This window comes from Corythoichthys intestinalis, chromosome 14 (genome assembly GCF_030265065.1).
Source record: "Corythoichthys intestinalis isolate RoL2023-P3 chromosome 14, ASM3026506v1, whole genome shotgun sequence".
Taxonomy (NCBI): Eukaryota; Metazoa; Chordata; class Actinopteri; order Syngnathiformes; family Syngnathidae; genus Corythoichthys; species Corythoichthys intestinalis.
The window spans coordinates 2,629,458-2,657,357 of record NC_080408.1 but is presented as its reverse complement, the minus strand read 5'-3'; the positions used below and the strand labels follow the sequence as shown (position 1 = coordinate 2,657,357).

Here is a 27,900-nt window from a genome sequence, read left to right as displayed (position 1 = left end):
TTTTTCCCCACATTCTGTCTGTCATGGTTGAGGTTTACCCATGTTGACAATTACAGGCCTCTCTAATATTTTCAAGTGGGAGAACTTGCTCAATTGGTGGTTGACTAAATACTTATTTGCCCCACTGTAGGATGAATGCTCATTACGGGATTTCCAATTTTCAAATTCTTGTCTGTTTTGATCAGACATTTGCAACGTATCCGTTCCTATGGCACGATACCCTCATGTCACATAGAATAGTGTACATAATCACAAAGCCTTGTAATATGCAAAAGCATGTCAACATCGATCAAAGCTAATACACTTTATTTTCCTTGAGTCTGAGCCACCATCAGGTATGCGATCTTAATACATAGTATTAAAATCGTTTCATTTATGAATTTAGATTACTAATGGTGTGTGCCGTGAATGTAGTATCAAGCAGGTTAAGAGCGAGCGAGAGAGCAAGAGAGAGAGAGTGCTAGTAAAGAATAACAGGAGGGATAAAGTGAATCGGGCTGCACCAGCACTTGGTGTAGTCTAAATGCAACCTCATTGATTCTTTCCAATGTCTTCAGGCAGTTGAAGCACTATGGCACCAAACCGCTCCACCAGAAAAATCTCGGCAGTCAGTAGTGAAGCGACACACTTTTATGGTGAGTAACAGACCTCTTTTTATATTAAGATTCAATGAGTGATGATATGAAAAGACAAAATGTAAAATTTGTTGAATTCTCATTCAAAGTTGTATGACAAACTGGAAAGAATGTATTTATTTTGTTTTATTTGCAATGTTCAGAGCTGTCTCGTAGTGTTATGTTGTTAAGAAATAAGGTTTTGAAGCTACTTTTCATTCTGAAGTCATTGTGTTGTAAAAATTTTTGGGTTTTTTTACCTAAAAAAGCGAGTTAAAAATGCCAAATTATATCGCAAATGACCACAACAACATTGTCCTGCTAAGTCCAGTTGGCCCTACTTTAGTCATCAATAGGATCAAGATTAACGCAAGGGAGTCTTCACTAATGCTATCAGATTAACTGTGGTCGGTCTATTTCAACATGGTGCTGACGCCTATTATTTTGTACTAGTTGTAGTTGTTGGCTGTTATATCCTGCTGCTTCGAATTTCAAATTCACTCCAAAGAATTTTGCCTTTGGCTGTAGACTTTTACGTTGGAAAAAGAAATGAACTCATTTCACTTCACACTGTTCCGGTTTTGATTTCATGTCTACATTCTCGTTTTATTGTCACATCATGTACTATTTTGAGGGCATGAAATGATGAAGTCTATTATACTTCCTAATACCAAGTACGTGAGAGTCAACCTTCCACTGAGCAAACCTGTTTCTCCTCCCATTAGATCAGGGGTGTCCAAACTATTCCACATCGGGCAGCTGTGGATGCTGGATTTCTTTCCAACAAAACAGGACGACAAATGTGTACCAATCTGGTGTTTTACAAGTGTAATCAGTTGATTGTAGTCAGGTGCTGCTTGTTTTAGCAGAAACCTCATCGGTTAAACGGTCTGTGCTCGATCGGTAGAAACAAAAACCAGGACCCACAGGGTTCCTTGAGGACCAATTTGGGAACCACTGCATTAGATTGAGAGCTAGCAATTGAAAGAAATTGAATACAACTTGTCAATTGGGGGCAAACTAGTCTAAAACCTAGTCTAAAATGACAGTTTGTCTTATGTCAGCAGATGAAAATCAGTCAACCTTCGCCTTTTTTCCTAATTTTGACTCATGTTTTTTTTTTTTTTTTTTTCAACAACTCAACAATTATGAATCACTACCAGGATTTGAGCTGTTTCCTTCTTGGAATGATTCAATTCGTCTGACACATTTTCCCTCCCCCTATTCACCAGGTGAACCACACAAGTATGATCCTTCTTTCAGAGGTCCAGTCCACAGAAGGTCAGCTTCATTTTGTTGTTCAACACTTAGAAGCAAAAGTGGGGAACTCAAATGACAAGACTTCATTCCAATCAGACAGCTTGGCTAAAACTCCTCTGCTCCATACCTTTCTATGCACTTTTTTTGTACTGTGATGCACATATTTATAACCCTTGATTATATTTGGTTTATACTGATTTTCATAAGCCTTTATACTTTAATTTATAAGTGTTATGCTGTTAAGTGGAGCTCTCAATCTATTATATTTTCCGCATTATCAGGCGCACCTAAAAGCAACAGGGCCGACCGAGAATGAAGAGTGATATTTGGTATGTGGCAAAATGGATTTTGCCATGTGGCATTTATTTATTTATTTGTATGTGGCAAAATGTATTTTGGCATGTGGCATTTTTATTTTTGCCATGTGACACTTTTTTTTTTTTTTTTTTTTTTTGGTATGTGGCAAAATGGATTCTGGCCTGTGGCCTTTTTTTTTGGTATGTGGCAAAATGGATTTTGTCATATGGCAAAATGGATTTTGGCCTGAGGCATTTTTTGGCATGTGGCACTTTTTTTGGTATGTGGCAAAATGGGTTTTGGCCTGTGGCATTTTTGGGGGTTATGTGGCAAACTGGATTTTGCCAAGTGGCAACATGTTTTTTGGCCTGGGGCATTTTTTATGCCATGTGGCATTTTTTTGGTATGTGGCAAAATTGATTTTGGCATGTGGCATTTTTTGCCATGTGGCTCTTTTTTTGTTTGTGGCAAAATGGATTTTGGCATGTGGCAAAATGGATATTGGCCTGTGGCATTTTTTTGGCATGTGGCACTTTTTTTTTGGTATGTGTCAAAATGGATTATGGCGTGTGGCATTTTTTATGCAATGTGGCAATTTTTGGTGTGTGGCAAAATGGATTTTGGCATGTGGCATTTTTTGCCATGTGGAATTTCCTTGGTATGTGGCAAAATTGATTTTGGCATCTGACATTTTTTATGCCATGTGACATTTTTATGGGTATGTGGCAAACTGGATTTTGCCATGTGACAAACTGGATTTTGGCCTGTGGCATTTTTTTATGCCATGTGGCAATTTTTGGTGTGTGGCAAAATGGATTTTGGCATGTGGGATTTTTTTTGCCATGTAGAATTTGTTGGTATGTGGCAAAATGGATTTTGGCATGTGGCATTTAAAAAAAAATTTTTTTTTGCCATGTGGCTTTTTTGTGTGTGTGTGTGTGGCAAAATGGATTTTGGCATGTGACATTTTTTTGCCATGTGCCACTTTATTGCTATGTGGCAAAATGGATTTTGGTGTGTGGCAAATGGATTTTGGCCTGTGGCATTTTTTATGCCATGTGGCATTTTTTTGGGTATGAGGCAATGTGGCAAAATGGATTTTGGCATGTGCCATTTTTTTTTTTTTTTTTTTTTTTTTTTTTTTGCCATGTGGCCTTTTTTTTTTTTTTTTTTTTTTTTTTTTTTTTTTTTTTTTGCCATGTGGCCTTTTTTTTTTTTTTTTTTTTTTTTTTTTTTTTTTTACAATGTGGCAAAATGTATTTTGGCATGTGGCATTTTTATTTTGGCATCTGGCAAAATTGATTTTGCCATGTGGCAAAATGGGTTTTGGTACGTGGCTTTTTTTTTTTTTTTTTTTTTTTTTTTTTTGTATATGGCATTTTTGCAGGCCATGCACGTCCATGCCATTGATGGCAATGGACGTCCAAATTTTACATTCATTTTAAATGGCAGAAAAACATGTGTTTTTTGACCATGCACCTACCATTACAGCGCATTGACATTTAGCTGGCACCCAAGTCAGGCTATGCCACCGACGGCTATGAACATCCAAATTCCCACCTTTAATTTTCTGAAAAGCCAACAGTGCATAGTGGAACAGTCAATCTTGGTTGGTCGTGGCATGGCATTCCTTTGGCTCAGCTCCATCTAGTGGATACAAACTCAACCCCAACCACTACTATTACGGGGCCTTATAATGCAGTGCCCCCTATCCATGAAAACAGCTTTAAAATAGGACATTCATTGAAAGTGTGTCAAATACTCCGGTGCACTTTATATTGCGGAAAATACGGTTATTTTCATGGTGACTGTGTTTACAGTGACAATAAAAGGATTCTATTCTCGTTAGTCAGAAGTATTTTTTTTTTCAATTAGTCCGAACTCTACCATTGATGCAACAATGTTTTTTATCTCGCTCCGTCAAGTTGAACAGAGATAGTTTTTAACTGTTGTGTCAACAGAAGCTGCACAGATATCTTGTGCTGTCTGATCTTCATCCTCGCCATTCTTTCCTACGTTGCCCTCGGAATAGTAGGTGAGCCCTTTTGTCATAGACCCAAGTGTTTGAATGTGTATTTTGCCGCCAAATATTTTGAATCATAAAATTTTGCAATTGTCTCCATATTGGTCGATGTTTTTGCCAAACTATTTCTCCAGCCTGGTTCCACGGTGACCCCAGGAAGGTGCTCCACCCAACAAACAGCTATGGGGAGTTTTGCGGTCAACCGGGAACCCCCAATGCGTGAGTCATTCGAGCTTCATCAATAAAGACAAATCACAAACCACCATGAAGCTTTGAAAAAATTGGCTGCAAAGCTTCATTGCTTCAAGAAGCTTCATTTGGCCATGACTGCTCCCTTGGGGGAGACCGTCAACTTCTTTTACCTCTGGTGTCAACACTGTTGTCATCCAACATGCCACCTAACATGCATTGCGGCGCTACAATATTAATCAAAATTCAGGGTCTCTGCTAATTATTTCTTCAGTTACTTTTCCAGTTGTTTCCTTAATTGCTAGTTATGGTATTGTCCCCATAAAACTGTCATGAAGCAATCATAATTATCACATGACAATGTCATGAGCATTAATGAATGCTTATAACAGAGGTAATTTAGTGTCATCTGACAAATGATCTCTCTTTTGAATGGATGTAAAAGATCCGAGCTGGACATAAATGGAATTAGTGACATAATTTGCCGGATGACACTTATTGACAAGCATTCAGTAATGCCCATGATAGTGTCATGCCATTATTATGACGTTCTTATGACACCACAGCCAAATAAAGTATTACCTATGTGCCCAAATAAATCAACAAATAAGCCGCACTGGACTATAAGGCGCAGAAAATGAGGGGAAAAAAGTAGCGGCTTATAGCCCGAAAATTACGGTAATTTTGAGCTGTTGTTGTTGTTTTTTTTGTTCAACTGCTGTTGTTTTTAACGTTGAGTTCAGAATTTTTTTATTTAAATATTTGAAATTGTATTATTTTATTTATTTATTTATTATTTACTTAATCCTTTTAATAATATGAATTTAGAGTTGTTGTATTTTTAAACCTAACAATATAAATTGGATCTTTTTACAGGAAGAGGCCCATTCTCTTCTATTTCAACATCTTGAAATGTGCCAATCCTTCTATTCTGATCAACCTACAGTGCCCAACAACTCAGGTAATACATATATTTTTTTTAAAAATGTGCAGACAGATAGTGTTACTCTCTTTTTTTTTTTTTTTTTTAAATGGGATTTCTTCGGCGCAGCACACAGCCCGAACCGTTTGACCGATCGGCACCGTTCGAATAGCGAAACGACCAGAATTTTTGGAATGACTCCAAAAAGTTTTTCACCGATTTTTGGGGAAAAAAAACTAATTTTCAAAATGTATCTAGTCTTACCATTTTTGACCAAATCACATAATTTGGACATGAAAAATTCCAGGACAGTGAGGGGCATACAAGTTGTATACAGAATTTGGGAAAAAAATTTACGGTTCCCCAGAAATTTGCCAAAAACTTTCCCATTCATTTTTAACGGGATGTAACATTGGTTCAAATTTCCCCTTCACTTCCATTGGAATTTCGAATGGAATTTACAGTGCATTGATGCCGATGACGGCCAATGATGTCGAATCTATTGATGCCAATGTACTTGGATTCCATTGACACATATATGTAAGTCGTTGCCATTGACGGCCATGGACGTCCAAATTTCTCATTCATTTTCAATGGCATTTACATTGTTTAATTGCATTGACGGCCATGTTTGTTGAGTCTATTGATGGTACTGTACTTAGATTCCATTGACGCAAATGTAAGTCGATGCCATTGACGGCCATGGACGTCCAAATTTCCCCATTCATTTTCAATGTCAAATAAACAAATGTCCTCAAATCAGCAGGAAACGACAACATATAAATGGGACATCTCCCCCAAATGTCCCCAAATGACCTGATATGACAAGGACACGCCCCCCCCAAATGTCCCCAAATGATCCCATATGACCAGAACACGCCCCAAATGACCTGATATGACCAGGACACGCCCCCAAATGTCCCCAAATGACCTAATATGACTAGGACACGCCTCGGATCCGGACATGTCCCCGAAATGTCCCCAAATCAACAGGAAGTGACCTGTTATGACCAGGACGTGTCCCCCAAATGTCCCCAAATCAACAGGAAGTGACCTGATATTGTCCCCGAAATGTCCCCAAACCAACCTGGGCGGGGCTAAGAGCTATATCTCCTCACAGCAAAGACCCAGAGTAATTTCTCCAGAAATTTCAGTTTCTAGTACATAGATATGTTATTTTCTTTAACTTCTTCAGTATCATAGACGATGCTAATCTTGACACTTTTCCTCCTTCTGCAGTGAATTTAAATGATTTGATCACTAGTTTATCACTTATAAACGTCCAATCCATTTGAAGTGGGAGGGTCCCACTTCAAACAGGTTAGACGTAAAGCTCCATCATTGGCAGCCATTTATGTAAATCAAACGTCGTGTTTTTTCCAGATGTGTGTGTCAAAGTGCCCTGACAAATTTGCCACTTATGCTGAGATGCAGCTGGAGCACAAACTCGGGAGCAGTTCCTGGCAGTATTACAGACAGTTTTGCAAACCTGGCTTCGACAATCCCAACAAGGTATTGATTTTCCCTTATTTTGAACTCTGCGGCTTATAGTCCAGTGTGCATTATTTGTTTATTTATTTGGGTTAATAGGTAACACTTCATTTGACAGCTGCATCATGATAAGAATGTCATAATTATGACATAGCACTGCCATAAGCAATGCTTATGACAGATGTCATTAAGTGTTATCTGGCAAATTTTGTCACTAACTCCATTCATGTCCACCTCACTTTTACATCCATTCAAAAGTGAGATCATTTTCCGGCACTTAATGAAATCTGTCATAAGCATTTGTTGTATGAAATTTCAGGTTCGCGGTGAATCAGTAACGGAAACACTTTTGCTCAATAGACAATGTTTATTTATGATAATTGCAGAATATATGTGATTTATTGATTACAATCCCACAAGAGCAAGCAAGCAGGTATCAAAAACAAGCACAGCAACCTCATGCTAAGAGTTTGCCAACCTCACACCCCCGCGTTACTGTTACAGCACATCTGAGTGTCCCTTAGAAATGAAAATCGCTTACCGTGACAAAAGAGTGGGAAGCCAGGTCAACACTCCAGTAAGGCGAAAAAAAAGGAAGTCTGCTGCGGATCTGGTACCCATCGCACAGCGCGTCCTCTTTTTTCGCCTTACCGGAGTGTTGACCTGGCTTCCCACTCTTTTGTCACGGTAAGCGATTTTCATTTCTAATGGACACTGATGTGCTGTAACAGTAACACGGGCGTGTGAGGTTGGCAAACTCTTAGCATGAGGTTGCTGTGCTTGTTTTTGATACCTGTTTGCTTGCTCTTGTGGGATTGTAATCAATAAATCACATATATTCTGCAATTTTCATAAATAAACATTGTCTATTGAGCAAAAGTGTGTCCGTTACTGATTCGCCGCGAACCTGAAATTTCATACAACAGCATTTTTTAATGCTCAAATGCTCATTATTTAGTTTTAAAAACTGAGCCGTAGACCCATTATTTAGATGAAGCACATTAAAAAATGGATTCATTCACAAAAAAAGTTTCTCCTCCTGCTTCTGGGTCTTCTAGCCAGTTTCTCAGGTCCTACGAGACGAAGATTGCCCTTCAATGATTGTGCCAAGTAGACCAAGTAAGTTTGACACTTGTTATCAAATGAAAAACTGATTAAGAAGTCCCAGCAAATTTTTTTTTTTTTTTTTAATGACATTACGTGTATATATGTGTGTGTTAGTTCTACACAGATGCCTACCGGATGTCATGACTCTTAACGGGACAGTAACAGTAGCAAATAAGACGAAGTTCCAAGACGCTCTCCAAAAGGCTCACAATGTCACGGAACTCCACGATGCTGCCAAGTATTGCCACTTTTTTTTTTTTTAAACTGCATTTACTTTAGAGTTTTGTCTTTTCACGTTTATTCCAAATTATTTTTTGGATCATTTTGCTTAATTTAGAGTTAAGACAATTCACACATTTTTTTTTAGTTCTTTCAATATCATCGACGATAATAAACAGCCAATCATGTGGCACTAGTGGACATTCATCCAATCCATTCAAAGTGGTCAAGCTTCACCCTCCAACCAATGGCGTACTGCAACACGTCACTTTCGCTCATCAATATTCATGACATTAGCTACTGTTGCTAAGTAGGGACAAGGCACCGTTTGTCCCTAATAGGAAATGAATGGAAATCGTGTACGAAGGAGATGTTTACAGAGCTAAACCTACCAATTCTCTCCGAAAATGATGTGCCTGGTGCCAAATTGACTGGCAAAGATGTGGAAGAACATAAAAATGTTCAGTTAAAGAGATGGCTTTAGCGTCGGGGGCTGAAAAAGACGCTAAAAACGAGCCGACCTAAGCATAGCTTTAGCTTTTTTATCAACGCGACTGACAATGACATTCTCCTGTTTCTACAGTGCCTTGCAAAAGTATTCGGCCCCCTTGAACCTTGCAACCTTTCGCCACATTTCAGGCTTCAAACATAAAGATATAAAATTTTAATTTTTTGTCAAGAATCAACAACAAGTGGGACACAATCGTGAAGTGGAACAACATTTATTGGATAATTTAAACTTTTTTAACAAATAAAAAACTGAAAAGTGGGGTGTGCAATATTATTCGGCCCCCTTGCGTTAATACTTTGTAGCGCCACCTTTTGCTCCAATTACAGCTGCAAGTCGCTTGGGGTATGTTTCTATCAGTTTTGCACATGGAGAGACTGACATTCCTGCCCATTCTTCCTTGCAAAACAGCTCGAGCTCAGTGAGGTTGGATGGAGAGTGTTTGTGAACAGCAGTCTTCAGCTCTTTCCACAGATTCTCGATTGGATTCAGGTCTGGACTTTGACTTGGCCATTCTAACACCTGGATACGTTTATTTTTGAACCATTCCATTGTAGATTTGGCTTTATGTTTTGGATCATTGTCCTGTTGGAAGATAAATCTCCGTCCCAGTCTCAGGTCTTGTGCAGATAACCAACAGGTTTTCTTCCAGAATGTTCCTGTATTTGGCTGCATCCATCTTCCCATCAATTTTAACCATCTTCCCTGTCCCTGCTGAAGAAAAGCAGGCCCAAACCATGATGCTGCCACCACCATGTTTGACAGTGGGGATGGTGTGTTCAGGGTGATGAGCTGTGTTGCTTTTACACCAAACATATCGTTTTGCATTGTGGCCAAAAAGTTCTATTTTGGTTTCATCTGACCAGAGCACCTTCTTCCACGTGTTTGGTGTGTCTCCCAGGTGGCTTGTGGCAAACTTTAAACGAGACTTTTTATGGATATCTTTGAGAAATGGCTTTCTTCTTGCCACTCTTCCATAAAGGCCAGATTTGTGCAGTGTACGACTGATTGTTGTCCTATGGACAGACTGTCCCACCTCAGCTGTAGATCTCTGCAGTTCATCCAGAGTGATCATGGGCCTCTTGGCTGCATCTCTGATCAGTTTTCTCCTTGTTTGAGAAGAAAGTTTGGAAGGACGGCCAGGTCTTGGTAGATTTGCAGTGGTCTGATGCTCCTTCCATTTCAAATATGATGGCTTGCACAGTGCTCCTTGAGATGTTTAAAGTTTGGGAAATCTTTTTGTATCCAAATCCGGCTTTAAACCTCTCCACAACAGTATCTCGGACCTGCCTGGTGTGTTCCTTGGTTTCCATAATGCTCTCTGCACTTTAAACAGAACCCTGAGACTATCACAGAGCAGGTGCATTTATACGGAGACTTGATTACACACAGGGGGATTCTATTTATCATCATCGGTCATTTAGGACAACATTGGATCATTCAGAGATCCTCACTGAACTTCTGGAGTGAGTTTGCTGCACTGAAAGTAAAGGGGCCGAATAATATTGCACGCCCCACTTTTCAGTTTTTTATTTGTTAAAAAAGTTTAAATTATCCAATAAATGTTGTTCCACTTCACGATTGTGTCCCACTTGTTGAAGATTCTTGACAAAAAAATTAAATTTCATATCTTTATGTTTGAAGCCTGAAATGTGGCGAAAGGTTGCAAGATTCAAGGGGGCCGAATACTTTTGCAAGGCACTGTACCTAATTATTCTTAATGCCTTCTCTCTCTTTGCAGAGTATTACGACGACAAATGGATGCTCGGGAGCTGGGCTTGAAGATAGTGGAAGACTATGCTAAATCATGGCCTTGGATTATTTTGTAATTACAAACACACACTTTTGCACACTGGATAGTTGCACAAAATTTTGACTGACTGTATTTTCAAGACGGTCATAGCATAGACTTCATAATTGACGAGAGAGAGGGCGTGAGGCCAATTAATAGGGGCCCTATCTCCATCAAAGCTGACCGAGTGGAAACAATGACAAAGAGCTTTTTTTGTTAAAAAATCTTGTGAATAAATGCTTACATCCCTGAATTCTTTATAGATATGGACGTAAAACAGTCTCGATTCTTGGTTAAAAGCACACAAAAAAAACTGCTGGTCACATTTATTTTAGGGCTGTCAAACGATTCAAATTTTTAATCGAGTTAATCAAAGCTTAAAAATGACTTAATCGTAATTAATCGCAATTCAAACCATCTTTAAAATATGCCATATTTTTCTGTAAATTATTGTTGAAAGATAAGACACAAGATGGATATATACATTCAACATACGGTAGATAAGTACTGTATTTGTTTATTATAACAATAAATCAACAAGATGGCATTAACATTATTAACATCCTCTTAAAGATATTAAGAAAGACTTGTAGTTCTTAAAAGATAAATGCTAGTACAAATTATAGAAATTTTATATTAAAACCCCTCTTAATGTTTTCGTTTTAATAAAATTTTTAAAATTTTCAATCAAAAAATAAACTAGTAGCCCGCCATTGTTGATGTCAATAATTACACAATGCTCATGGGTGCTTAAGCACAGTCGCTCTACCAGATTCACCAACGAGACGTCGCAACAATAATCACATGACTCAATTATACCAATCAGAGGATAATCACGCCGGCCTATTCAATCACGTGGCGTCTTTAAAGCACTGTAAAAAATAAAGTATTTGACATAAAGCGCGGCCCTCAACATGACTCAAAAGCGCGGATTTTAACCTATGTCCCAGTTTTTATTTGGCACCGACTGACCACCGAAAACCGGAGATATGATCCTTTTAATTTCATAATAAGAACTATGAAGGAACTAGTCAACTATTAAAACTAGAAACTATTTTTCCACTAGAGGGCAGTCATGCTCTTTGGACGAATGATGCTTCATTTCTGTAGTTTTTTTTTTCCTCTCGATTTTTTTTTTGTATTTCTTTAGTTTAAAGTGGTTATTATTGGGTTATTTACAGTATAATAATAACAACAGTTCATATAACTTTGTGCTAAGAAAGAAAAGCCATCATTAAAAAAAAAAAAAAAAGATTAGCATTTACTCACAATGTTACTTATGACTTTAGTATTCTTTTCATCAAATACTTTTTTTACTTTTTGGGATGACTAATTTTACTTGAGTACTATTACAGTGGTACCTCTACATACGATCACTTCGACACACGATCTTTTCGACATCCGACGTAAAATTTGAGCCGCCATTTGTTTCTACATCCGACGAGTTGCTCGAAATACGACGACATGACAGCATTGCAAACGAACGCACGGTGGATTTTCTTGTGTGAGAAATCAACACAGTTTTCAAAAAAAGTTGATACAGTTGGAGAAACAAGGAAAAAAGTGATGCTTACCTTTGAAATGAAGATGCAAGTTATAGAAAAATATGAGCTTGGGGTGCGCGTCCCTGAACTGGCTCAACAATAGCTCCATGGTCCTCTTCCGACCACCGTTCGCCACTATTTATAAGTTAAGGTGACAATTATTATTGTGGTAACATTGCCAAGGAAATCGCCAGCTTCGTCACGTTTTTATCATTTATTTAAGAACTTATCCAACACAAAACGCCCATTGTCTTAAGCAGTTGACTGCTCTCAAGAAAAGGAAAGTATTATCTCTACCGCACCGACCTATCTCACTGAGACGTCACCTTCGCGGTGCGTTCAGGGACAGTAAAAAGTGTCCGCCATATTAGAATCCGATTCGTTACATTATTTACAGGAATAATTATTAATTCTTCTTCTTATTATTATATTATTCAGAATTATTTATTTATAACTTATTTGTTTTTCTATGTTTAATTGCCATTTGTAACAGTGCCAGCAGTATTTATTAAGAATTTAGTGTATTTTTTTAGGCTTTGGAACGAATTAATGGAATTATAATGTATTCCCATGGGAAAATCCTGCTCGACATACGACCATTTCGACTTACAAACAAGGTCCTGGAACGAATTAAATTCGTATGTAGAGGTACCACTGTATTTTTAAAGTAACGCTACTCTTACTTGAGTCAAATTTTTGCCTAGACTACCCACCTCTGATGATTGGACGCCGCATGATTGAATGCATGCTTTTATCGTCAGTGCAAAACTGCTGAATAATGACTTTTTTAAATGTTATTCCGCATTTGTACAAGATCACTGTTCTATGACGAAAAAAAAAAATAATCTGAGCAGTGTTTTTGGTTTTAAATGACAATAAACGAGTGATTTGTTGATCTAAATGTGGCAAATTATAGTCAAAGTTCGATTTTTTTCCCCCACAGAGGTCTGCTGATAGCCATGCTGTTTAGTTTGATCTTTATAGTGCTCCTCAGATTCACAGCCGGGCTGATGTTGTGGATTACCATCATCACTGTCCTGCTACTCTTGTCATACGGTACAATTTTTTATCCATACAAATGCTGTACGATATGACCATGAAATTGCCACAACGATTTATGTTTATGCAACAAAATGTCTATCTATTGTCGTTATTGCCATAAATAGACCGGTTCTAGCAAGGTACATTTTGGCCAGAAGGGGTATGGGGGCAACAGGTTCAGCAGAGAAGCCCAGACTTCCCTCTTCCCAGCCACTTCATCCAGCTCTTCTTGGGTGTCCTGGGTCGGCCCCACAGCCGCCTCCCAGTGGGACATGCCTGGAACACCTCACCTGGGAGGCGTCCAGGAGGCACCCTAATTACATGCCCGAGCCACCTCATCTGGCTCCTCTCGATGCTGAGACACCGAGGCCCTCCCGGATGACCGAGCTTCTCGCCTTATCTCTACGTGAGAGCCCAGACACCATATACCTTATATCCGGGATCTTGTTCTTTTGATCACGACGCACAGCTTGTGGCCATAGGTGAGGGTAGGAATGAACATTGCCCGATAAATTTTATGCCATGAAAATAGTATGTGACGCGAGGATGCGGCAATAAAATGAGAATATAGACATGAAGACGACAAACAGGAACTGTTTAAATGAGTTTCGCTTTATTTTCCGACATGAAAATCAAACACGAAAGGCAAAATTATTAGTATACATTTGAAATTTGAAGGAATTTGAACGGGGAGGAGTTTCCTCTGTCCGGGCTCTCCTTTGGAGATAGGGTGAGAAGCTCAGTCATCTGGGAGGGACTCGATGTCGAGCCGCCACTCCTCCGTGTTGAAAGGAGCCGTTCGGTGCCCCCTGGATGCCTCCCTGGAAAGGTGTTCCGTGCATGTCCCACCGGTGAGAGGCCCAAGGGACGACCCAGAGATTCTCGGCTCTCTCGGCTGGTCTGGGAACATCATTTGATGCGGAATTGCGAGATTGGTCGAATGGAGACGGAACCATTTTTCGACTTCTCAGAGTGTCACCATGTAAACTGCCCCTTAGACTAACCCAGGAGTTAACAAGTCTGGATTTGCCAATATTCAAGATGCTAAGTGCAGCTATCCAGAGTGAAACCCCCCCTTCACACCTCGGCTGCTTGATTGCTTGTTTGAGTGGTCTATTATTGTTTGACAAAGCCAAGTAGTCAGTTTGGTATCAGGGTCATTTGATGCCTTTCTTAAAGCCAAAAAACACCCCAGGACTTCCAGTGTTAAGCAGTAGATTATGGATGCTTGGCTATATCGGTTTTGAATTGAAAAAAATTGCTTTTTTATTAAGTTAACTAAGGGCTCGGTGAATGCACATGTGGAACTAGAAGTCCACTAGAAGTCCCAGACAATTCTGGTACTCCTAATAGTCCCAAGCAATGGCCGATTGGGCCTCTCCTCCAAAAAAAACCATGAGGTGGCCCAAATGACCCAAGTGGTTTTGAATTAGCAAGTCGTTGTTCGGCAGAAAATGCAACCACTAGACATACATTGTGTTGGTATGCAGCCCTAACGGAGGGGAACACACCACAATTGAACTATTCATGTGATAGTTTGTGTCAGTTCAAGTGAAGCTACATTTATGGGGTTTTCCACATTTTATTAACGGTACAGTACATACCTCCTTCATAATAATTAGGACTTTTAGGACATTCTGTCATTGTTTCAGGGTGTTCCAAGAAACTCTTCAGGGCAGCTCCCTTCCCCCTTCTCATGACACAAATTCAGTCTGTCTCTGTTCTGAGACAAAATGACTCCAATTCATGCTCCATGCCGATGATCCAGTCAGTCTAAACTATAAACACAATTCCTGCTTAAACTGAAATTGCACTTCTAAAACTTTTTTTGCAATACAATGTACAGATTTGGGCCATTTTTTTTCTGTTGTTCTGTGTTGGAGTATTTGAGAAGTGAATTAAAAATGGGTTAAAAGTGTAAAACTCCATGAATAAATGTAAATAAATTAAATGTAGCTTGACTTGAACCAACACTAACTATCACATGAATTGTGCAACCATGGTGTGTTCCCCTCCATTTGGGCCGCATACCAACACAATGTATGTTTAGTGGCTGCATTTACATTTGAATGGTTGCTGTCTGTCGGAAAACGACTTGCTAATTCAAAAGCACTTGGGTCACTTCGGCCACCTCTGGGTTTTTTCGGAGGAGAGGCCAAATCGGCCATTGCTTGGGAATGTTAGGAGTATTTGTCTCGGGAAAAGGCCGAGTCGGCCTCTGCTGGGTTTTGTAGTGTTAAGAAACAATGCTTTAGAGTCTCGTTCAACAACTTACTCAATGTGTATGCACAATTGAACCGTAGGTATGTGGTACTGTTCGATGGCGTTAACCACCCTGAAACAGAATCAAGGTTCCGACGTATCCATTGTGGAAGTTGGATTGCAGACTGATCTGAAAGTCTACCTGCAGCTCAGACAAACATGGATGATTTTATGTAAGTACTATGCAAAATGACAAGAATATTAAGAAAATATTTAGTCGTAATATTTGTCATCATTGGCAGTGGCGACTCTGGGAGTGGCAGCACTATTGATATTGTTGATACTTGCCATCATGAGGCGGAGGATTACGTTGGCGATTGCCTTGCTTAAAGAAGCCAGCAAGTATGTATTCACACAGTTTAAAAGGTTTTATCATTGATCTTTATTGTCTTTTTTTTTTTCTTTTGCAGAGCCACCGGTCACATGATGTCAACCCTCTTGTACCCGCTCATAACATTTCTTTTGCTGTTAATTTGCATTTCCTATTGGGCTGTTACTGCATTGTACTTAGCAACTTCAGGTGAAGCTATCTATAAAGTCATGTCCCCTAATGCCAGCTGTCCTAATTCCAACAGCACTTGCAATCCTGAGGTAACAATATTGTGTTTTTCGCTCAAAGGTGTTGGAAATTGAGATGACAACACAAAATGTTGTCTTTCCCTCACATTTTAGACTTTCAACAGATCTGAAGAAACCTCCTGCGTGGGTTCTCAGTGCCTGTTTGCATTTTATGGTGGAGAGACACCTTACCACCAGTACCTGTTTGTACTCCAAATCTCCAATTTGCTAATCTTTCTCTGGCTGGTAAACTTCAGCCTGGCCCTGGGACAATGCACTCTTTCTGGAGCTTTTTCCAGCTACTATTGGGCCAAGAGCAAGCCTCAGGATGTGCCCGCCTATCCGCTAAGCTCATCCTTCAGTAGGGCACTCAGGTAAGAACAACTAACACGATAGGGGACACGATGTAAGAAAACACAAATTTCCTAAAACTGACCAGCACCAAATATCAATAAATGTTAGGAATCATGGAACTGAGGGGATCCAAATGCAGACAACTACGGTACATGAGTGACTGTGCTCAACAACAATTTACAGTGCCCTCCATAATTATTGGCACACTTGAAAAAGATGTGTTTTTTTAGCTTCTAATATTTTTTTTTTAATTCAAATAATATGGGACCTTAACTCTTTAACACCTAAGCCTATTTTGGCCGAATTTGCATGCATTTGATGTTGCCTTTATATTTCAAAGAAAAAATTGTTCACAATGGCCAAGTTGGGTCCCTTTTTTCAGGACACCTTGAACTTCCTGTCCAAACTGTTGTTTTCTTCACTGACCAATTATAATCCACATTTTGGACCCAAAAAGACAAAAAAATCCCAAAATATTTTTTCAAAATTTGTAATGTTGGTGTCCCATTGACAGCCAAACATGCTCGACCAACCGTTTTGAAGCTTGATAATATTTATTCAACTTGTTATGATAAACATTCAATAGAAAAAAATAAGATTGAATAGTTTTATGTTTGACTATTCCACACAAACAGCGGGTATGGTCATAGGCGTTTTTGGCCTTTACACATACTATGGTCAAAACAGGTTATATACTGTGCAAAATAGTGAGGGAAAAAAATTATATTATCCAACACAAAAAGGGTTTGGAGGATATCTCTTTGTGAAGTTAGGTATTATACCCATCACCTTATCTAAAGTATACGCACATGCAATCAAGCTTCTCGAACACACATCTATATAAAAATTGAAAAGATTCATAGTGAAGAAAAAAATATATATAACATTGAAAAAAAGTATTTTCAAAAATATTGTCAAGTAGTTCAGTTCAATTCATTTTTTTCAGGCATGCGACCCGATAGTTTTTTTTTTTTTTTTTTTTTGCGCACTCAATAAAGTTTGTTTTTGAACAGGTCACTGAGCTGCGTCACATAGAACGTCACACAGCCTACTCTTCTGCCGTTTGAGCGCTGCTGTCACTTCTACTCGCCGAGACGCCGACTAATCCGAGAAAAACGACAAATACAGCTCATCCTATTCCTTGAGGTGATGAAAAAAATGCATTAGCTTGCGCTAAATTTAGTTTTCGATTTCATTCTGCATGTCTCAAAGTCGCTCGCGCAATCCAACAGGTGTTCATGCCTCCTTTTCCTTAGTTGGCGCCTAGCTCGGCAATTTATTAAAAATGTTCACATTCGGTTCGTCCTTCTTGACATCACAACGGATCTTGGGATATGCAATCTTTTGTGCTGCATTCGGTTTTGAAAAAGGACAAGAAATGATGGAAATATGGAGATAGATACATGGTACATGCAGCGTTTTAATGCATATTTATGAGTGCAATAAAACTATAAAACTCAAACGACATTATCTCCTGTTTTTCTTGGTCGATTGACTTCAAATAAAAACTGGTGTGGACATCAACTTCCATACTTTCAAATGAGACCAACCAGCGGCACGTGGGTGACGTAATTACAGCGTGACGAAGCTTCAAAGACGACATGCGTAAACGCGTCGCTGCCGACACGTTCGGTGTTAAAGGCGACACGTTTACGCATATCATCTTTGAAGCCTCGTAACGTAACATATTTCCATCATTTCTTGTCCTTTTTTCAAAACCGAAAGCAGCACAAAAGATTACATATCCCAATAGCCGTTGTGATGTCAAGAAGGAAGAACCTAATGTGAACATTTTTAATAAATTGACGAGCAAGGCGCCAACTAAGGGAAAGGAGACACGCGTAGCAATCAACGGCCGGTTGGATTCAGCGAGCGACTTTGAAACGTGCAGAATGAATCGAAAACTAAATTTAGCGCAAGCTAATGTATTATTTCATTAACTCAAGGAATAGGATGAGCTGCATTTGTCATTGTTTTCCTCGGCTCTGTCGGCGTCTCGGCGAGTAGAAGTGACAGCTGCGCGCAAACGGCGGATGAGTAGGCTGTGTGACGTTGTATGTGACGCAATTTAGTGACATGTTCAAAAACAAACTTTACTGAGTGCGCAAAAAAAAAAAAAAAAAAAAAACTTTATTGGGTCGCATGCCTAAAAAAAATGAGAGGGGTCTGGAAAAAAATTGAACTGAACTACTTGTCAATATTTTTGAAAATACTTTTTTTCAATGTTATATATATTTTTTTCTTCACTATGAATCTTTTCAATTTTTATATAGATGTGTGTTCGAGAAGCTTGATTGCATGTGCGTATACTTTAGATAAGGTGATGGGTATAATACCTAACTTCACAAAGAGATATCCTCCAAACCCTTTTTGTGTTGGATAATATAATTTTTTTCCCTCACTATTTTGCACTGTATATAACCTGTTTTGACCATAGTATGTGTGAAGGCCAAAAACGCCTATGACCATAGCTGCTGTTTGTGTTGAATTGTCAAACATAAAACTATTCAATCTTATTTTTTTCTATTGAATGTTTATCCTAGCAAGTTAAATAAAAAATACCAAGCTTCAAAACGGTTGGTCGAGCATATTTGGTTGTCAGTGGGACTTCAACATTACAAATTTTGAAAAAAGATTTTGGGATTTTTTTGTCTTTTTGGGTCCAAAATGTGGATTAAAGTTGGTCAGTGAAGAAAACAACAGTTCAAACATGAAGTTCAAGCTATCCTGAAAAAAGGGACCCAACTTGGCCATTGTGAACAGTTTTTTCTTTGAAATATAAAGGCAACATCAAAGGCATGCAAATTCAGCCAAAATAGGCTTAGGTGTTAAAGGGTTAATGGGGGAAAAAAAGAGAAAAATCCAACCTCCAATACAAGTGCATTCATTTAGTGGGGAAGAAATCCCACATAAAGAAAAATTATTTGACATCAAATTTTGCATATCACAATTAGCACCCCTTGTGTTAATACTTTGTACAACCCCCTTTCGCCAACAAAACAAGGTCAGGGGACTGAGATGGCCATGGGAGGAGCTTGATTTTGTGTCTGGTGAACCATTTCTGTGTAGATTTGGCCATATGTTTAGGGTCATTGTCTTGCTGAAAGACCCAATGACGATCCATCTTCAGCTTTCGGGCAGAGGGCAACAGATTTTGATTTGAAATGTCCTGGTATTTCAAAGCATTCGTGATGCCATTGCACCCTAACAAGGTTCCCAGGGCCTTTGGAAGCGAAACAGCCCCACGGCATCACTGACCCACCCCCATACTTCACAGTGGGTATGAGGTGCTTTTCAGCATGCGCATCTTTGGTGGCACGCCAGACCCACTTAGAGTGTTTGTTGCCAAAAAGCTCAATCTTGGTCTCATCTGACCAAAGCACACGGTCCCAGTTGAAGCCCCAATACCGCTTGCGAACTCCAGACGTTGGCGTTTATGATTGTGAGTGAGGAAAGGTTTTCTTCGTGCATGCCTCCCAAACAGCTTGTTGGCATGTAGACAGCACTTCATAGCACAAGTTTAACCTTCATGGGAGGCGTGCAAGGAGGAAACCTTTGCTCTCCAAGAAGAACATGAAGGCCATACTGAAGTTTGCCAGAGTGAATCTAGACAAAGACCAGGACTTCTGGAATAATGTTCTTTGGACAGATGAGTCTAAAATGGAATTATTTGGACACCAGAACAGAGGACATGTTTGGCGTAAACCCATTGCAGCTTTCCAGGAAAAGAACCTCATACCAACTGTGAAGCATGGAGGTGGAAGTGTCATGGTTTGGGGATGCTTTTATTCTATCATGTATCAGAAGGTGCTTGTACGATCATCTGTGAAAACTAGAACTACCAAGGGTGGATCAGTTGATACAAATCCCCTTTGTCCCTTTTGCAGAAAAGGGTCATCTGACCCTAATCAGCATATCTTTTGTGAGCATTAAGGTCCTCATTAGTCATTCCCATTCAGACTCGCAAAATCACAGGGGTGGATTGCTCCAATTAGCACCTTGAGTGTTTGCAGGGCAAGGCTGCCTTGGGTTTGTCGGACAGTGGACCGCTCAGACAGGCAATCGGGCAGACAACCTTTTTTACATATTCCAAAAGCTGCAGTTTGCCTACAGTAGAATCCACCGTGAATTCTATCATGTATCAGAGGGTGCTTGAGGAACATGTGAGATCATCTGTGAAAAAGTTTAAGCTGAAGCCAAACTGGACCCTGCAACATGTCAATGACCCAAAACATGCTAGTAAATCCACCAAGGACTGGATGAAAAGAAACAAATGAGTCCTGGAATGGCAGAGTCAAAGCTCAGATCTTAATCCCAATGAGATGCTGTGGGGTGACTTGAAACGGGCTGAACATGCAATAAACCCCTCAAACATCTCACTGTTGAAAAAGTATTCTGCGTTGAGGAATAGGGCAAACTTTTCTTCAGACCGATGTTAAAGATTGGTAGATGGCAACAAAGACGCGTCTCACTGAAGTTAAGGGGATAAAAGGGAGTAACACTAGCTATTAGGTGGTAGGGTGTCCTAACTTTTTCTTCAGTTAGAATATGCATTTTTGTTGATATATTTGGTTTGATGAGTAAAACAATGTTAGAACTCAATATTTCATTGGGGGTGTCCTAATTGTTTTCACAAGACTGCATTTTTGTTATCATTGATGATAACAACAATGCTTACTTAACTGCATTTTTATGTTGACATCACACTTGATTATGACCATAAACAAGAGATATCAGTAACCCATCTGTTGTCATTTCCAACAGGTTTCACACAGGGTCTTTAGCATTCGGGGCTCTGGTTCTCTCTGTGGTGCAGCTATTCCGGATCGTTCTGAAATACTTGGAAAATAAACTCAAAGGTTTTCGTATTATACGCAATGACACAATTAGCTATAACGTTGCCAATGATTGTGTTTGTGTCTGTTTAGGGTTCGACAACAGCTTCTCCAGGTTCATACTATGTTGTCTTACATGCTGTTTTTGGTGTTTGGAAAAATTCATTCGTTACATGAACACAAATGCTTATATCATGGTAAGTTTCATCGATTGTACAGTCGGACAAATAAGTATTTAGTCAACCACTAATTGTGTAAGTTCTCCCACTTGAAAATATTAGCGAGGCCTGTCATTGTCAACATGGGTAAACCTCAACCATGAGAGAAAGAATGTGGGAAAAAAAAAACCTGAAAATCACATTGTTTGATTTTTAAAGAATTTGTTTGCAAATCATGGTGGAAAATAAGAGGTCAATACCAAAAGTTCATCTCAATACTTTGAGGCCAAATGTTTTCTGTAACTCTTCACAAGCTTTTCACACACAGTTGCTGGTATTTTGGCCCATTTCTCCATGCAGATCTCCTCTAGAGCAATGATGTTTTGGGCATGGCTGTCGTTGGGCAACACGGACTTTCAACTCCCTCCACAGATTTTCGATGGGGTTGAGATCTGGAGACTGGCTAGGGCACTCCAGGACCTTGAAATGGTACTTACGGAGCCACTCCTTTGTTGCCTCGGCTGTGTGTTTGGGATCATTGTCATGCTGAAAGACCCAGCCATGTCTCATCTTCAATGCCCTTGCTGACGGAAGGAGATTTTCACTCAAAATCTCTCGATACATGATCCCATTCATTCTTTCCTTTACACAGATCAGTTGTCCTGGTCCCTTTGCAGAAAAACAGCCCCATGATGTTTTCACCTTGCCTGGCACGGCCAGAGTGTTCTCCCTGTATTTTTCAAACACTGAGAGAAAGGTCTGGGAACCAGCCCATTAACGGCCTCTCGAGCAGGTACAAAATCAATCGACAAATCAGATTCGTTTATTTGCGTGACGTGTTCTTAACAAGCAACGTCACTCTTGCGCGTCGGCAGTCGTCTCCACAACAACACAGATGGTGAACGGGAGAGCCGAGAATGTTCCAATCCACGGTAAAATCAGTTTTAAATGACCAAAAACACATCGACACGAGTCATTGACAAGTCTGTCTCGCGCTAGCCATGTTGAATAAACTCCGCTCTCCTCATATGTTTACTTCCGCGCGCAAGTCCCTCGTCCTGCCCTCGTCGTTTTACTAACGTCACGTCTGCCCGTCGCTGATTGGTCCACTCCGCTGTCTGTTTGCTGTGGCTTCCGCCGCCCTGGAAATTTTATCCGCTGAATGGTGGCCAGACTCAATAGCTGGAACAGCGGTGAGTCTGGTGTACCAGGCAAGTTTCCACCCCCATGCTTCACATTGGGTATGGTGTTCTTCGGATTCAATTCAGAATTCTTTCTCCTCCAAACACGAGAACCTGTGCTTCTACCAAAAAGTTCTATTTTGGTTTCATCTGACCATAACACATTCTCCCAGTCCTCTTCTGGATCACCCAAATGCTCTCTAGTGAACCGCAGACGGGCCTGGACATGTACTTTCTTTAGCAGGGGGACACGTCTGGCAGTGCAAGATTTGAGTCACTGGCGGCGTATTGTGTTACTGATAGTAGCTTTTGTTACTGTGGTCCTAGCTCTCTGTAGGTCATTCATTAGGGGGCCCAGTGTGGTTCTGGGATTTTTGCTCACCGTTTCTTGTTATCATTTTGACGCCACGGGGTGAGACCTTGCATGGAGCCCCAGATCGAGGGAGATTATCAGTGGTCTTGTATGTCTTCCATTTTCTAATAATTGCTCCCACAGTTGATTTCTTTACACCAAGTGTTTTACCTATTGCAGATTCAGTCTTCCCAGCCTGGTGCAGGTCTACAATTTTGTCTTTGGTTTCCTTCGACAGCTCTTTGGTCTTGCCCATAGTGGAGTATGGAGTGTGACAGACTGAGGTTGTGGACAGGTGTCTTTTATACCGGGTTAAAACAGGTGCCATTAATAGAGGTAACAAGTGGAGCCTTGTTAGAATAAGTTAGACCGCTTTGACAGCCAGAAATTTTGCTTGTTTTTAGGTGACCAAATACTTATTTTCCACTCTAATTTGGAAATAAATTCTTTTAAAAAAATGAAACGATGTGATTTTCTGTTTTTTTTTCCACATTCCGTCTCTCATGGTTGAGGTTTACCCATGTTGACAATCACAGGCCTCTCTCATCTTTTCAAGTTGGAAAACTTGCACAATTGGTGGTTGACTAAATACTTATTTGCCCCACTGTATGTGTTTGGAACACCGTCCAAACACATAATTATCATTGTGTTTTTTCTTCTAGATAGCAATCTATGGCAAGAACTTCTTCAGGTCTGCTCAAGATGCATTCTTTCTTCTCATGAGGAACATGGTCAGGTCAGTTCCATTTACACACACAAATAAACACCACTAGTGGCTCAATGATTAATCGATTAACTCGAGTAATTCGATAAGCTGCTTCGAGTATTCTTTAAATTAAGGTGGCGTTCTAATGGTTTGTTATGAAAGTGTTTGCATGTAGTTTTGTTGATTTTATTGGATACACTGCCTTCTCGTGGCAACAGTGAGTATGACATAACTCAAAATGAAATGGACGTCAATGTCAACCGTCAATGGCAGTTAATGAGAATTACATTTTTTTTTTTTTTTTTGAAATCTGTCTTTTATAGGGTTGCAGTCGTGGACAGAGTGACGGATTTTCTTTTGTTTTTGGGGAAAATCATGGTAGCCGGAGGAGTTGGTAAGCCAAAACTAATGTTTGGAAAGCAATCACAGAAGTCAATTTTTCATGTTTTACGTGAAGCATTACACCAAACTGTGTACTTTATCCATCTATCTTTCAGCTGTGCTAGCGTTACTTTTCTTTATGAAGAAAATCGTTCCTTTACAAGAGGAAGTCCCCGATCTCAACTTTTATGAAGTTCCTGTCATGGTAGTAACATGAGAAATGCACTGTGTTACTTTATTCAGTTTGGAGCGTTTTCAAAAATAATTAACACAGTTTTTGTTCCCTTTCTTAATTAGACGATTGTGGTTGGCTCCTACCTGATTGCGCATGGTTTCTTCAGCGTTTATGCCATGTGTGTCGACACTTTTTTCCTCTGCTTCTGTAAGTACTGAGCTTTATTTTCGAGTTGAAATGTTCCCCTAACAGTGCTGCTACTAGTAACGCATCACTAAGGCCTTGTTCAGACTGACAGCCAAGATCTGATTTTTAGCTGCTCCAACGACCTGGGCCAGCGACAATTCGACAACCAGGCCAAAAGGCCAAGCTCTGCGCCTTAACCTTAGTCATAACCCCTTGTACTGACTCCCATTTTGAAAGCTGGACAATGACAATTTATTCAGGTCGACAGCAATCAAACAGCAAGGCAAAACAGCACCATATTAAACAGTCATATTAAAGTTAGTATTTGGCTGTATTATTATTAGGGCTGTCAAAATTATCGCGTTAACGGGCGGTAATTAATTTTTTTAATTAATCACGTTAAAATATTTGACGCAATTAACGCACATGCCCCACTCAGACTAAAATGACAGTACAGTGTAATGTATGCTTGTAACTTTTTTTTTGGTGTTTGGCTTCCTCTGCTGGCGCTTAAGTCCAACTGATTTTATGTGTTAGTACTAAAGATGTTCCGATCGATCGGGTCCAATCATGTCATTTTCAAAGTATTGGAATCGGCAAATAAATATCGGACATGCCTTTTTTTAATATATATATTTTTTAATTAAACCGTTTTCTAATTGTATTTAACATTACAGACAAAATGTCTTAAACTCATCCAGAGTCTTTAATTTTGGCTTAAAGTAGGGCTATCAAATTTATCGCGTTAACGGCAGTAATTAACTTTTTTTAAATTAATCACGTTTAACGCAATTAACGCATGCGCTGCATGACCCACTCACGCATTGTCGCGTTCAATCTAAAGAGGCGCCGTTTTACCCGTATATAGAGCTAAAAGGCAGCGTAAAATGAGTAGAGTGAATTTTGGCAGTCTCTGGAGCCTTTTTTTAATTGGCTAAAGCCTCACAATCCCTCTCTCAACAAGAAGAAATTTCGTGAGAAGCAATGTGGGAAAGAAAGGTTGTAATTGATCTTTTTCTGAACACCCTATGTTATTTCCCAATGCAGAGAAGATATATTAATTGGTGCCACTACGCACAGTCATGGGTGCACTTCCGATCATGCATTTGGGCAGAACAGTTAAATGGCTACAGTATCATTTTCTGAAAGCTCAACAAATACACTAGATGGCAATATTTAGTCACAATATACAAAGTCACATTTATCCTTTAAGAATTACAAGTCTTTCTATCCGTGGACCCCTCTCACAGAAAGAATGTTAATAATGTAAATGCCATCTTGCGGATTTATTGTCATAATAAACAAATACAGTACTTAAGTACTGTATGTGTATATTCGTCCGAATTTTATTCATGTTTTTCTTAATGCATTGCCAAAATGTATATGATCGGAAAAAGTTATCGAGAATGATTGGAATTGAAAAGGGAGCAAAAAAAAAAGCAATCGGATCGGGAAATATCGGGATCGGCAGATACTCAAACTAAAACGATCGGGATCGGATCGGGAGCAAAAAAACATGATCGGAACAACCCTAGTAGTACCATGAGTGAGCACGGTGTAATTATTGACATCAACAATGGCGAGCTACTAGTTTATTTTTTGATGGAAAATTTTACAAATTTTAATGAAACAAAAACATTAAGAGGGGTTTTATATAAAATTTCTATAACTTGTACTAACATTTATCTTTTAAGAACTACAAGTCTTTCTATCCATGGATCACTTTAACAGTATGTTAATGTTAATGCCATGTTGTCGATTTATTGTTATAATAAACAAATACAGTACTTATGTACCGTATGTTGAATGTATATATATACAGAAAAATATGCCGTATTTTATAGATGGTTTGAATTGCGATTAATTATGATTAATCAATTTTTAAGTTGTAATTAACTCGATAAAAATTTTCAATTGTTCGACAGCCCTAATTATTATTACTATTATTATTGCAATGGCGTATTTACAGTTCTCAACAAAAAATCAGTCAGGTAGATTCCATTCGTGTGGCTTTATCTTATCAAATATTTGAACTTTTTTTTTTCTATCAATCAGGTGACGATTTGGAGAGAAATGACGGAAGTGCTGAAAAACCTTTCTTCATGTCACCGGCGTTGCGCAGAATTCTGGGAAAATCCCAGTCCCATTGAGTCAAGACATTGCCTCTGCTGACTTTTGGATGATGCTCAATGCACTTTGCAACAAGGACACAAAGCAAATTTGATCCCTTTTTTTTACTCAGTCATGACATGATGGTGGTGCGTGTATGCAAGCCTATGGCAACCTTTCTACACGATGTACTTTTGCTCTGTTTAACTGTACTAATAAAAAAAATTTAAAAACTGCTTGTGGAATAGTCACTGATTTTTGTGTAAATCAGTAGCTCATTCACTGCCACACAGTAATGTTTATAGTTTTCACAGAGTACGTGTGGTGGTAGTTAGTCAAATGTATTTTAACCAAGGGCACAGGGATGGTAGGGACATAACACTAGCATTTTTTCAGGATGATCAAGTTGTCCGCATCAACTTTTAAGCAACCTTATTTGCATTAAATAGAGAGTTCAGTTATATAGGTAATTTAAATTGTCTTACCATATGTTGTAAGGATAGATTAGATTATTAAGTTAAAAATTTTCAATGTTACATTTATTCCTTTTCACTTGCCGAATATGCCGGTCCAACCCCCCCCCCCCCCCCAACACACTTTTTATTGGCTTATGACTTGATGCACACTAACACAGCTCTGACAGATTCATTTCGACAACATGCGAAGAGGAGGAAGATTAGAAGTTTTTTTTCGCCCAGCAACAGCCACTGTAATTAATGTTAAAAAACGGCAATATTGTGGAGGTAGGGGAAACACCACTAATTTTGCTACTACATCAGAGTTAGCGTAACATTAAACTGTGTGAACTTGTTAACCTTTAAAACTACTGCGGTCAGGCCAGCCTTCAAAAGGAACAACTAAGTCAAGCTAGCCGTCCCTTATTTGGAACATTGTTTGCATTATGTGCATTACGGTAATGCAACTCGGTGGCTTCAGTCACAAGCAGAGGTTGCGCTAGACATTTTCGTTGTCTGTCATTTTGACTGACAGGGTCATAAAAATCCGGTCATAGTCTATTTTTACCCGTCACTTAAATTTTTAAAATGATAATGATGACATATTCAATAGTATTTAGTTTTCATTCATTTTTAATTAATATTGTAACGCTTGCTTGGTGGCGAAAAATTAGACGGAAGTTGTATTTTTCTCCCTCTTTTTACTCTGCTTACCGCCAACAACACCAACAAAACAACTCTACTCCAAAGAAAAAGAGGCAACTACAGTGCCTTGCAAAAGTATTCGGCCCCCTTGAATCTTGCAACCTTTCGCCACATTTCAGGCTTCAAACATAAAGATATGAAATTTAATTTTTTTGTCAAGAATCAACAACAAGTGGGACCCAATCGTGAAGTGAAACAACATTTATTCGATAATTTAAACTTTTTTAACAAATAAAAAACTGAAAAGTGGGGCGTGCAATATTATTCAGCCCCTTTACTTTCAGTGCAGCAAACTCACTCCAGAAAATCAGTGAGGATCTCTGAATGATCCAATGTTGTCCTAAATGACCGATGATGATAAATAGAATCCACCTGTGTGTAATCAAGTCTCCGTATAAATGCACCTGCTCTGTGATAGTCTCAGGGTTCTGTTTAAAGTGCATAGAGCATTATGAAAACCAAGGAACACACCAGGT

General features: G+C 39.2%; 1 protein-coding gene across 3 annotated transcripts; it reads left to right on the top strand.

The window, feature by feature from the left end:
- Window positions 1–260: 260 nt before the first annotated feature.
- LOC130930349 (choline transporter-like protein 5-A) lies at window positions 261–26,500 on the top strand. Of its 3 annotated transcripts, XM_057858244.1 has the most exons (22): window positions 261–335; window positions 558–635; window positions 1,847–1,895; window positions 4,133–4,206; window positions 4,329–4,413; window positions 5,260–5,344; window positions 6,689–6,817; window positions 7,855–7,915; window positions 8,018–8,141; window positions 10,372–10,455; window positions 12,910–13,022; window positions 15,311–15,442; window positions 15,512–15,611; window positions 15,680–15,860; window positions 15,942–16,201; window positions 20,946–21,040; window positions 21,110–21,213; window positions 23,370–23,443; window positions 23,737–23,807; window positions 23,911–23,999; window positions 24,092–24,176; window positions 26,211–26,500. In XM_057858244.1, the coding sequence occupies exons 2-22, from the start codon at window positions 572–574 to the stop codon at window positions 26,303–26,305; spliced, it is 2,154 nt and encodes a 717-aa protein (XP_057714227.1). In that variant the 5' UTR covers window positions 261–335; window positions 558–571; the 3' UTR covers window positions 26,306–26,500. The 3 variants fall into 3 exon arrangements, with proteins under 3 accessions (XP_057714227.1, XP_057714225.1, XP_057714228.1); XM_057858242.1 differs by lacking the exon at window positions 261–335 and having other exon boundaries at window positions 459–635; window positions 26,211–26,499; XM_057858245.1 differs by lacking the exons at window positions 261–335; window positions 1,847–1,895 and having other exon boundaries at window positions 504–635; window positions 26,211–26,499.
- Window positions 26,501–27,900: the final 1,400 nt, after the last annotated feature.